The sequence below is a fragment of the Saccopteryx bilineata genome, chromosome 2 (genome assembly GCF_036850765.1).
Source record: "Saccopteryx bilineata isolate mSacBil1 chromosome 2, mSacBil1_pri_phased_curated, whole genome shotgun sequence".
Lineage (NCBI taxonomy): Eukaryota > Metazoa > Chordata > Mammalia > Chiroptera > Emballonuridae > Saccopteryx > Saccopteryx bilineata.
This window is the reverse complement of record NC_089491.1, coordinates 374,980,814-374,990,867: the sequence shown is the minus strand read 5'-3', so window position 1 is coordinate 374,990,867 and position 10,054 is coordinate 374,980,814. Positions and strand designations below refer to the sequence as shown.

The following is a 10,054-nucleotide window of genomic DNA, read 5'->3' as shown; positions in this document are numbered from 1 at the left end:
TCACTCCACTTTTTTACTCTTCTTGAGTTTACAAGTATTAATTTCAAGTCCTTGTGAAAGACCTTAGACATGTCTGAGGGTTCAAATCTTAAGTGTCCCTGAGTCTCCATATCTCCACTAGAGATCAAGATAACTAATCCCAATGAGATACACTTTAAAAGTTAGGGCTTCAGCCCTGGCCAGATGGCTTGGATGGTTAGAGCATTGTCCCCATGTACAAAGGTTGCGGGCTTGATCCTTGGTCAAGACACATACAGGAACATTTAGCAGAAGAGAAGAAGAATAGTGATACAGAGACTATTTGGAAAATCTTCATGCTAATGCAAGCTTTGTTAATAATACAGTGTTTCAACTGAGTAAAATTCTGTGCTCTGAAAATTTTTTCCTTGCAAAAGAAATCTGAGGTCATTTTCTATCTGGGCCATAGTGAGCATGGACCTCCCAGCAAAATGGCAAGCGCTGCATTCAAAAGGTGAGACATTTTGTCACTGACAAAGTCATAAGCTGAGTCAGGAATAGCTCAGGAGTAACAAAGCATAAGATTAACTAGCTTAGCTGTACCAAGGCAAGTACCTTTTTGGAAGAGTGACTTCAGGACTCTAAGAACTGGTAGGTTTATTAATATCTCTTTTCCCCCCTGATGATGGTGGTGGAAGGTATTGGGGGACACCCTTCTACTTAGTCCTCTGCCTGCAGGACACCCCTGTGTTGTACGTCAAGCAGTGAAGAGAACACGTGGGGAGCCGCTTCTTTCCTTTCCCACCCTCACCCCAATTCTGTCACCTTGGCTGCAAGGAAACGTGTCATGGGATTGGTTGTTTCTCACATTGTGGCCTCCTGGGGATGTGTTGGTGGACCTGTCTGATAGGAGGGTTGGTGGGAAATGAGGCAGAGAGACCTACGAGGCTCGTATCCTGGGGGATTCTGGTTGAGAAGGCAAACATGCTGCCTGAAGTTGCTATAGGACTTCCCTGCTCAGTAGGGTCAGGCGTGAGCCCAGACCCCACCCTTGTCTCTTAGCATCTTCCTTCCCCCACTCCCCCAGCCCCAGCAGAGGGACAGTGGGGGTCACTAGTCAGCGTAAGGAGTGCCTAGAGAAGGCAGTGTTTACCTGTGTGGTGGTAACCACTGTGCACACCTGGCTCAACTTCAAGATTTAAGACTGTGGAGTTTCCACATATGAATTTTCTCTGGACCGGATGTGCCCCCATTTAGACTCAGAATGCTACAAAGAAAGTGCAGCCTTTGGAAATCATTCAGAAAACCCATTCGTCACAGGGAAAATGAGGGTCATATTGACAAAAAGCATCCCCAGGTGGGTGGGGTGGGCCTTACTTTCACTCCCTTAAGGTGCAAAAGTTGGTGTCTTCGGTAAAGACCTTCCCACTACTCTGGTGGAAAGGTACGCTTTCCCTCGCTTTCTCTTCTACTAATCCTTGCTTCCAAAGTCTCTTTCTTTTGTCCCCTGAAGAGACAACAGGATGCGTTATAGTTCAAGAATGCGGGGTGGAGCCAAAGTGGGTTTACAGTTATGAGTATGCAAAACACAGAGTGTATTCTTGTATTATTGTTTTATTAATTACTGTATTATTTTCCACTCAAACAACTGTAACCCTACTTTTGCCTCACCCTGGGTAGTAAGTAGCTCCTCATTCACAGTGGGTAGAAGCATCCTGGCACAGCTTGGAGTCTAGGATTATGGAAACACAGTGGTGTAGCGGAGACTACACATCGAAATACATCTAATCTTTTAGCTGAAATCTCCAACATGTTGGGACTGTTGCCATGGAATTTCACAAAATCATTTTCCCTGAGACAGACACCATGCTACAAAGAGAGATAAGCCATTTGTGCAGTCTGAGGTGGAACATTTTAATTACATAAACGAGTTTGAGCTTAGTGCATAAACCCTTTCAAAATATCAAGGCAGATACATACAATGCTAATCTACCAGGAATCTGAGGTTCTTGGCTCTGGAAGAAATGTTCATGAAGCTGACTCTTAATTTGAAAATAGGCTCCATGAAGTCCCTAAAAGCAAAATTTATTTTTCCTAATACAAGCTCTTAAAAAGGAGAGAGAGAGAGAGAGAGAAAGAGAGAGAGAGAGAGAGAGAGAGGCAGGCTTTGGCAAGCAGCTGCAGGTGCTAGTTTGTGTGTACACTTTGGGGAAGATCAAAATACCTTCCTGTTTTTTGTTCCTCTCCACCATCCTCTTCACATTCACAACTCGGTGGTTAAAGGAAAAACTTAACAACACTACTATTTTCACACCAAAGATATGTGAAACAGATATTCATATGTAGACCCTTCTGCTTAATACTTAATGCTGCATAAATGCTTCCTTTTTTAAACATTCATGGATATTTAATACCCATACATTATGAGCTTTAAAAAGTAACTGCTTACTGCATAATCACACCAATTTAACACTGGAAAGGACCTTAGAGAATGTCAAAATCCAGCTCTCACTCAATGGCCCAGGAACCTTAGTTTTCATAGATAAGTGATTTGCCCAAAGTCATACAGCTAATTGGGGGCAAATGTGGAATTAGCAAATAGATGATGTGACCCTGCTTCCAGTGCTAATTTTACAATGGTCACTGAGCTTTTCCTTGATAGCATGCCTCCCATAATGAAGGATAAAGATGAGCAGAGCCATCTGCAGAACCCAGATGAGGCTTTCAGGAATCTTTGTGGCATACAGCAGCTCCATTTGAAATAGGGAGGAGACCACCCAACCTGCCCAATGAAGAAGAGCCTGCCAGCAAAGGTGCCCCTCCTCGTCCCATCGTGAAGCTCAGCTCGGAGCTAAGCAACACTCATGGCATCTATCCCTGAATCCTCTTCTGGGGAGAGGGGGAGGCTAAGTCATATATTTTGGATTCTTTCTTTCTTTTTTTTAATTGCTGGCAAGTTTACTTTGGTACTGTACACTGATACTCCATGAAGGAGACCAAGAACTTCAGGTAGGTGGGGTTGTTGTTTTCCCCTCCTCTGGTGGTGCTGCTAAACCATCTTCCTCCTCAGAGCCCAACTCTGCCAGTCTTGATCACAGGAAATGGATGCTGTTGGCCAACAGTGGACAACTTCCTGAAGTTTCGATGACAGTCTGTATTTAAAACCACTGGTTCTTCTGGCATAGAATTTCTCTTATAGATAAGTAGTTTAACCCAAAGTAGTTTTTTTTTTTAATTAGAGACAGGAGAGCAGAGTAGAAGCAGAAGTATTACCAGATGACTTTTTTTTCTTTTTCTTTTTTTCCTTTTTATTTTTATTTTTGCTTATGTGGTAAGCGATGGATCTGATGCCCCAAGACTGGATCTTCAGTTGATCTTGATAAAAGATATATTTTATGGCTGGCCTTTTTCTTACCATTAACCTGTCATTGGGATGGAGATTAGAGCCTAACCTTTCAGCATTGTGTTAAGTGCAGAAGGACCAGGCTTCCCAGCAAGGTCAGTTGGTTAGATCTTCTGGGTGGATCTGGGCTCCTGACCAGAAAGGCTTTTGCATGTACGGCTGGCACATCTCAGAAAGAGTGTCTCATGACGCACAATGGGGGGATTCTTCTGACTGGCAACAAACTCCAAGGAATGACTGTTCTATTCATGCAAAAGATAATGACCAAATACTTCATTGGCCTTTTTTGTTTTTTGTATAAGTGAAGAGGGAAACTTTATTCAGTGCAAGACAGCTCAATTGTGACACAGCAGGACCAGCAGGGCCCTGGGGCAGCCTTGGGGCCTGGCCCATCTGCCTAGGCAGTTGTGCTCCGCTCCTCGCTGCTCTGCTTTGCAGTGGAATGCTCTGTTGTGTTCCCGCAGACATCACTGGTGTTTCCGCTCAGCCTGGGAAACAGTCTTCAGTGGAAAGGGAAAGTGCACTCTTTAAGTGGCTTCATAAAATTCAAGTCCCTGGTGGGAAAACAAAAGTTTCACAAAAGTAGTAGCACAGATATTATCTGCAAACAACTTCCGAATGGAGACGTTGTATCTCTGCTGCCTGTGTGAACCGGACCCTCCGGATGCTAAAAGCAGAATAGAAAGGAGTCTGGAATGGAGTTAATTTTGAGAATGGTTTGTGCGGCTGGGGTATCCATTTTTAAAAACGAGGCTGAATGCTCAGGGGCCACCATCTCCGGGACCAGATGTTCACTTCAGCATGGCTCTGTGTTCTCCTCTGGCTATGTGAGAGGAGAACTCATACCGATCGTGGCTTCGATACCCACACATGTTACACTCAAAAGGATCACGAAAGCCGTGGCAGCCCATGTGAATAGTGAACATCACATAATCCAGGAAGAGGACTCGACAGTGGTCACACCGGTACACATCTATCACCTCCCCTTCTTTGTTGATCACTTTGATGGAGTCTCGTGGGCAGATGGGTGGGGGCTTGAGGAGTTCATAAGCACGGGGGACCTCCTTCAGAAGCGGCATCCCATTGCGGACCCGAGGAGGGACCATGTGATTTTGCTGGTAGATGTGATTCTGGCGTTCTTCATGGTTGCTGTCAGTGTCCGTGGAGTCGTGGCCACTATTGTTGGGGGAGAGGCCTCTTTCAGAAGGCAGGCTCTTCTCTGACAGGTGGACATTCTTCTTTTCCAGGTCCTGGGGGGCCCCATTTGGCATCTCGGCACGGGTGAGGGCTATGGGATACATGCTGCTGATAACTGGAACCATCTCTGAGGTGGGGGCAGGCGGTGTCTGGACGAGGGGGCGCAGCGCCTCGGCACCCAGATAGCTGATGGCATTATTGATGGCTTGGTCCATCATGCGGCTTTGTATGATCTCACTCTCCTTCTCGTACATATAGCTGGGGTTGTAGCTGATGTCAAAGCAGTGGCGCTTCTCACCTAGGACAGGTGAAAGAGTGGGTTACAAAAGGGGAAAATACAAAGGCAGAGCATTTGTAAAATTATTGTCCAGAGTCCTTGACAAGTGAGAAAAGACGTGAGGCTGGCACAGGAACACCTAGCCCAGGCTGAAGGGTTCCACACGGTGCTGAGGTCTAAGGGGACGGTGGCTGACTGCACACCTGTGGGCAGTCAGAATAAATTAGGCAGGCAGAGGGGGGGAGTCAGAGATGTCATTAAGTTGACACTACAGTGTGAGCTGTTTCCACTGCCCAGGTCAGAGGGGAAACTCTGGAGGAAACAAAGCAAGAGAACACGAGGGCAGGGTTTAGGGGGCTCCCCGTGCAGGGGCGTGGGAGCATCTGCACTTCTGTGCGCAAACTATTAGGACACAATTCCCTGACTTCTTTTTTTTTTAACTTTTTAGATAGAGGTGAGAGAGAGAAAAAGAGAGAGAAAGGAGAAGTGGGAAGCATCAACTCGTGGTAGTTGCTTCCCATATGTGCCTTGACCGGGCAAGCCCAGGGTCTTGAACCAGCAACCTCAGCGTTCCAGGTCTACTCTTTATCCACTGCCTCACCACAGGTCAGGCCAATTCCCTGACCCTTACTTTGCTTGTTATTTTCTGCTGGTAACAGCAGGGAGCCAGGGGAACAGAAATATTGCCCAAAGTGGGGATGATCTGTGACTGGCCTGCTGCTTTTAAAATAGCTACAAGGGTAGAAAAAATAGCCACAGAAACTCTCCATTCCCTGCACAGGCCGCTCCCCAAACACATCAGTCGCCGGCCGGCCTGAGATGGAAGTAAATGAGCTTCAAATGCAGAAGGTTTTAGAAAAGCTTTCTTGACGAAAGATCATGATCTTTGCCCCTTTCATCAAGCGTGTGATTCTTTTGCTTGGGGGAAAAAAACCCAATGTATCATTGATACAGATGTGATCATTAGGACCTATCTCACCCTTAACTGAAAAATTTATTTGTGGTCACCCTCTCCTACTTCTCATGTCAAACTGCTGAGAAATTTTGAAAACAGAGTTTAGCCACCTTCAGAAGGTGTGGGTGTTGTGTGTTAGAAAACAGGGGCTCTCCGGCCACAGGGAAGGCAGGAGCGGGGTCTGCAGCAAAGGGAGACGTGCTCAGTGGCAAGTGGCTGGTGGAAGGAAGAGAAAGTGGGGAAGACGTGTCAGGAGCTGGAAGTGGGCCTACGCTTACTGCTGATGCTTTCTTGTTCTGTAGATGTCAGATTCTGGAGAGATGTCTCCCTACTGTAACATTTCCTAGGCATGTTGTGGCTCCAAAATTTGTCACCACCATACAGCAAAGGGTTCAGTGATGAAAAAAACATAAGGAAAAAAAAGAAGGGTCGGAAGAACCAGTTCCTTTTCTTCAGGTCTGCCCAGCCTCTTGGGAGATAAGTAAGGCCTGCAGATGTGGAGCTGGAGGAAACAAACCCCGCAGGCTGGGAGGGGGCGCCCTGTGGAGGCCTTGATCTTGCTCTAAATGCCATGTTGGGGCATTTTAACAGGAGAGGAATATGTCTTCTATAAAAGGAATTATATAAGGCAAGGGCAAGCTGATTTGGTACACATTGTTTACTTAAGTGTCAAGGGAATGCAAAACTTTCAGGTATACATGGGGAAGGGAAGTCATCCTTGGAAAACTTCAATTTTGTGAAGAGTCTTGAAATGGAAGGATTGAGATGTTCAGAGAGGTAGACGGGACGTCCTCCTGGGGAGAGGAGTGTGAGTGAAGGCAGGGAAGGGGGCCCAGAGGGAAGAGGAAGGGAATCTGGCTACAGCTACCAAGAAAGTATTCCCCAAACTTCTGTCATTCCTTCACAGTCTGCAGCTTTCTGCCACCACGGCCGTGTGCTGGTGACAGCCTGAGCTCCAGAGTCACACAGGCTGGATCTGATGCACGGCTCATCAGTTACTAGTTGCCTGACCTTGGGCAAGTTACTTAACCAGTCTATGGCTCGAGTCCTCCTGTGAAACTGGGATAATGATTGTACCTACCTCACAGGGTCACTGGTAAGCCCTTAGAATAGTGCGTAGCACATACAAAGCACTTTGTAAATGTCAGGGTTTTTTTTGTTGTTTGTTTTTTTTTTCATTTCTCTGAAGCTGGAAACAGGGAGAGACAGTCAGACAGACTCCCGCATGCGCCCGACCGGGATCCACCCGGCACGCCCTCCAGGGGCGACGTTCTGCCCACCAGGGGGCGATGCTCTGCCCATCCTGGGCGTCGCCATGTCGCGACCAGAGCCACTCTAGCGCCTGAGGCAGAGGCCACAGAGCCATGCCCAGCGCCTGGGCCATCCTTGCTCCAATGGAGCCTCGGCTGCGTGAGGGGAAGAGAGAGACAGAGAGGAAAGCGCGGCGGAGGGGTGGAGAAGCAGATGGGCGCTTCTCCTGTGTGCCCTGGCCGGGAATCGAACCCGGGTCCTCCGCACGCCAGGCCGACGCTCTACCGCTGAGCCAACCAGCCAGGGCCAGGAGTTTTTGTTTTGTTTGAATCTCTCTGGTGGGTGCCCAGGGGTAGGGGTAGCTTGAGGAGGGCATGGGAGGATAGATGGTGATGAACGGAGACTTGACTTGGGGTGAACACACAATACAGTGTACAGGAGACGTGTAGTACACTTGTGCACATGAAACCTGTATGATTTTGTTAACCAGTGTCACCCTCATAAATTCAATTTTAAAACACTTTAAAAAAATATTTTTTTAAATTGGTTTTTGGAGAGCGGGGAGAGAGAACAAGTGAGGGAGAGTGAGAAAGAAGGGGGAGAAGTGGGAAGCATTTACTCATAGTAGTTGCTTCCTATATGAATCCCTTGACCGAGCAAGCCCAGGGATTCAAACCAGCAACCTCAGCGTTTCCAGGTTGATGCTTTATCCACTGCGCCACAACAGGTCAGGCCCAATTTAAAAAATCTTTTTAAGGTAACTATATCACTAACACACACAGAAAACCAGAATCACTCACCACGAATAGAAGGGAACTACGAAAACTAGAGACGATAAACAGGACCATCGATTCCATGTTGATCAGACATCACTGTGAGTGCTTGAGAAAAGGACCCCCCCTCTGGCAGAGGCGGGGTCACAGGGAAGCAGAGAGACAGCTGTCAGGGGGAAGGGGGGTGAGGGGATGGGCTCAGAGAAGGGGAAGGGATTAGTGACATTATATATATATATACATGACACAGAGATACAGATAACAGGACAGCAAATCCCAGAGGGAAGGGGGGAGGGAGTTAGGGGGAGGGGGCAAAAGGGGTCTAAATAGGGACACGGGGGAGGGTGTTATATTTACTGGGACGCTTGAATCCATGTTAACACAATAAATTAAAATTAATTTAAAAAGAATAAAGATCTCCCCTCTCTTTGTTCAAAACAGAGATTACCAAGTGTGAGATGGGTGTTAAACAACTAGCATCAACATAAGTTTAAATTTCTCTCCTTGATATAATCAGGGAGATTGAAAGAGAACTAAAAAGAAAACAATTCTCTGGCCACTTGGACCAAGGTTTTTAAATGCCCTGTGGGCCTCCTAGCACTTGGCATCCCGCATTTTGGGAGATACTGAAAGAAGATAACACAGGGTGAGACCACACGATGGGCATTCTGAATGGCCAACCATAAGGTTTGGGTTTGAACAAACAGCAAACCGCTACGCCCTTGTGGTCAAAATGTTATTTTCAGGATATTAATGTAACAGCAACATGTAAGATGAACCAGGACAAGGAGAAACTGGAGCCAGAAAGACCAGTTAAAATATTGAATATAATCAAGCGGATTTGTCCTGCATCCCCACTACCTCCAAGCCAACCTGCTAATGTCTAAACAAATAGCTGAGAGAAATAAATATGCAAAGAAAAACACCCTGCCTTGGCAACTCAATAAAAAGCAACAGAGCCCTGGCTGGATGGCTCGCTTGGCTGGAGCATTGTCCTGCAATGCAGAGGTGGCTGGTTCGGTCCTTGGCCGGGGCACATACAGAAACAGATTGATGCTTCTGTCTCCCCCTTGCCCCCCTTCCTCTCTCTGGATTCAATAAAAATAAAAGATTAAAAAAATAGAAAAAAATAAAGACAAAAAAAAAGCAACAGAAAAGCAGACCTTTGCCAAACTGATCAGTGGGTTCTTTTTTTCTCATTTTCAGCTTCCAGATTGGATGTATCTTTGATCAAGGCTGTTTGGAAGAATGAGACTGAGAACAAGAAAGCCAGCTAAGGTCACAAATGCTCATTCCCCTGAGAGTGACCCAGAAACAATGAACTTCGGTTGCCTGGCTTTTTCAGGGTTACCGAGGATTTTCCAGAGTGGCCAGCTCTACTCAGCTCCTCAAATACCAGGGGTCCCTGAGAGTCTTTGTCACCTTTTCACCCAACAGAGAGGCCCGAGGAAATTCCCAGGGTGAGACAGGGACCACACAAACTCTGCTTTTCTCCTTTCTCCCAGGAGTTGGCTTTACTTAAGCAGGCCTACAGTTTCACAGCCGGTACCACCTGCAGCACCTGTCAGAAAACAGCTGAGTGCTGAAGTTGTAAGAGGCAAAACATGAAGAGGAAAACGAAGGCCTGGATGAGTGGAAGTAGGTGAGTGAGTTCTGTGGTTAACGCAGCCCATTGTTCACGGTGAAGAAGCTGGGAGAGCCTCAGATCTTCACGTGCACGCACCCTGCAGTCATCAGACCCCCGCGTCTCCGAGTTACCGTAACTTGAGTCGTGCAGATGATTATCAGTCACCTGTAGACTCGATGACTCAATGTGTATGAAACTCAGAAGGGGTAATCTACAGTAATTGGAAAGCCAACAGCTCACGTTTCTTTAGTAACACACTCATAAAAAAGGTTAGTCAAACCACAACAGTGTAACTGCTCCCAACCTGCACGGAGCCTCTAGTCCAGCTTCTAGTCAGAATCATACCACACCTTTGAATGACTAATGATAGCAGCTTCAGGCTGAGTTAGAGGTTTTTCTTCCAATGAAAATACAAATGGCAACAGCAAATCTTAAGTTTAGAAACCAAGACTGTCTGGTTGCGCCATTTCCTACCTGTGATTTTTTTTTTAAAGGTGCCGATTCCTAATATTTAGGCTTTGATAACTCCAGCTGAGCAAATACCTGCAATATGGCCAGGGCATATGGTTGTTGGCTTCTAAGTGCCAACTTCAAAGTGCAGAATCACAGCCTA

General features: G+C 46.6%; 1 protein-coding gene across 3 annotated transcripts in view; it reads right to left on the bottom strand.

Annotated features, from left to right (window-relative positions):
* Positions 1–3,239: 3,239 nt before the first annotated feature.
* The window catches only part of IKZF3 (IKAROS family zinc finger 3), an 87,890-nt gene continuing 81,075 nt past the window's right edge, over positions 3,240–10,054 (bottom strand). For all 3 annotated transcript variants that reach the window (XM_066263722.1, XM_066263725.1, XM_066263723.1), the window contains one exon: positions 3,240–4,856. In XM_066263722.1, the coding sequence (XP_066119819.1) occupies positions 4,153–4,856 (704 nt within the window). In that variant the 3' untranslated portion in view covers positions 3,240–4,152. The remainder of the gene's footprint in view (positions 4,857–10,054) is intronic.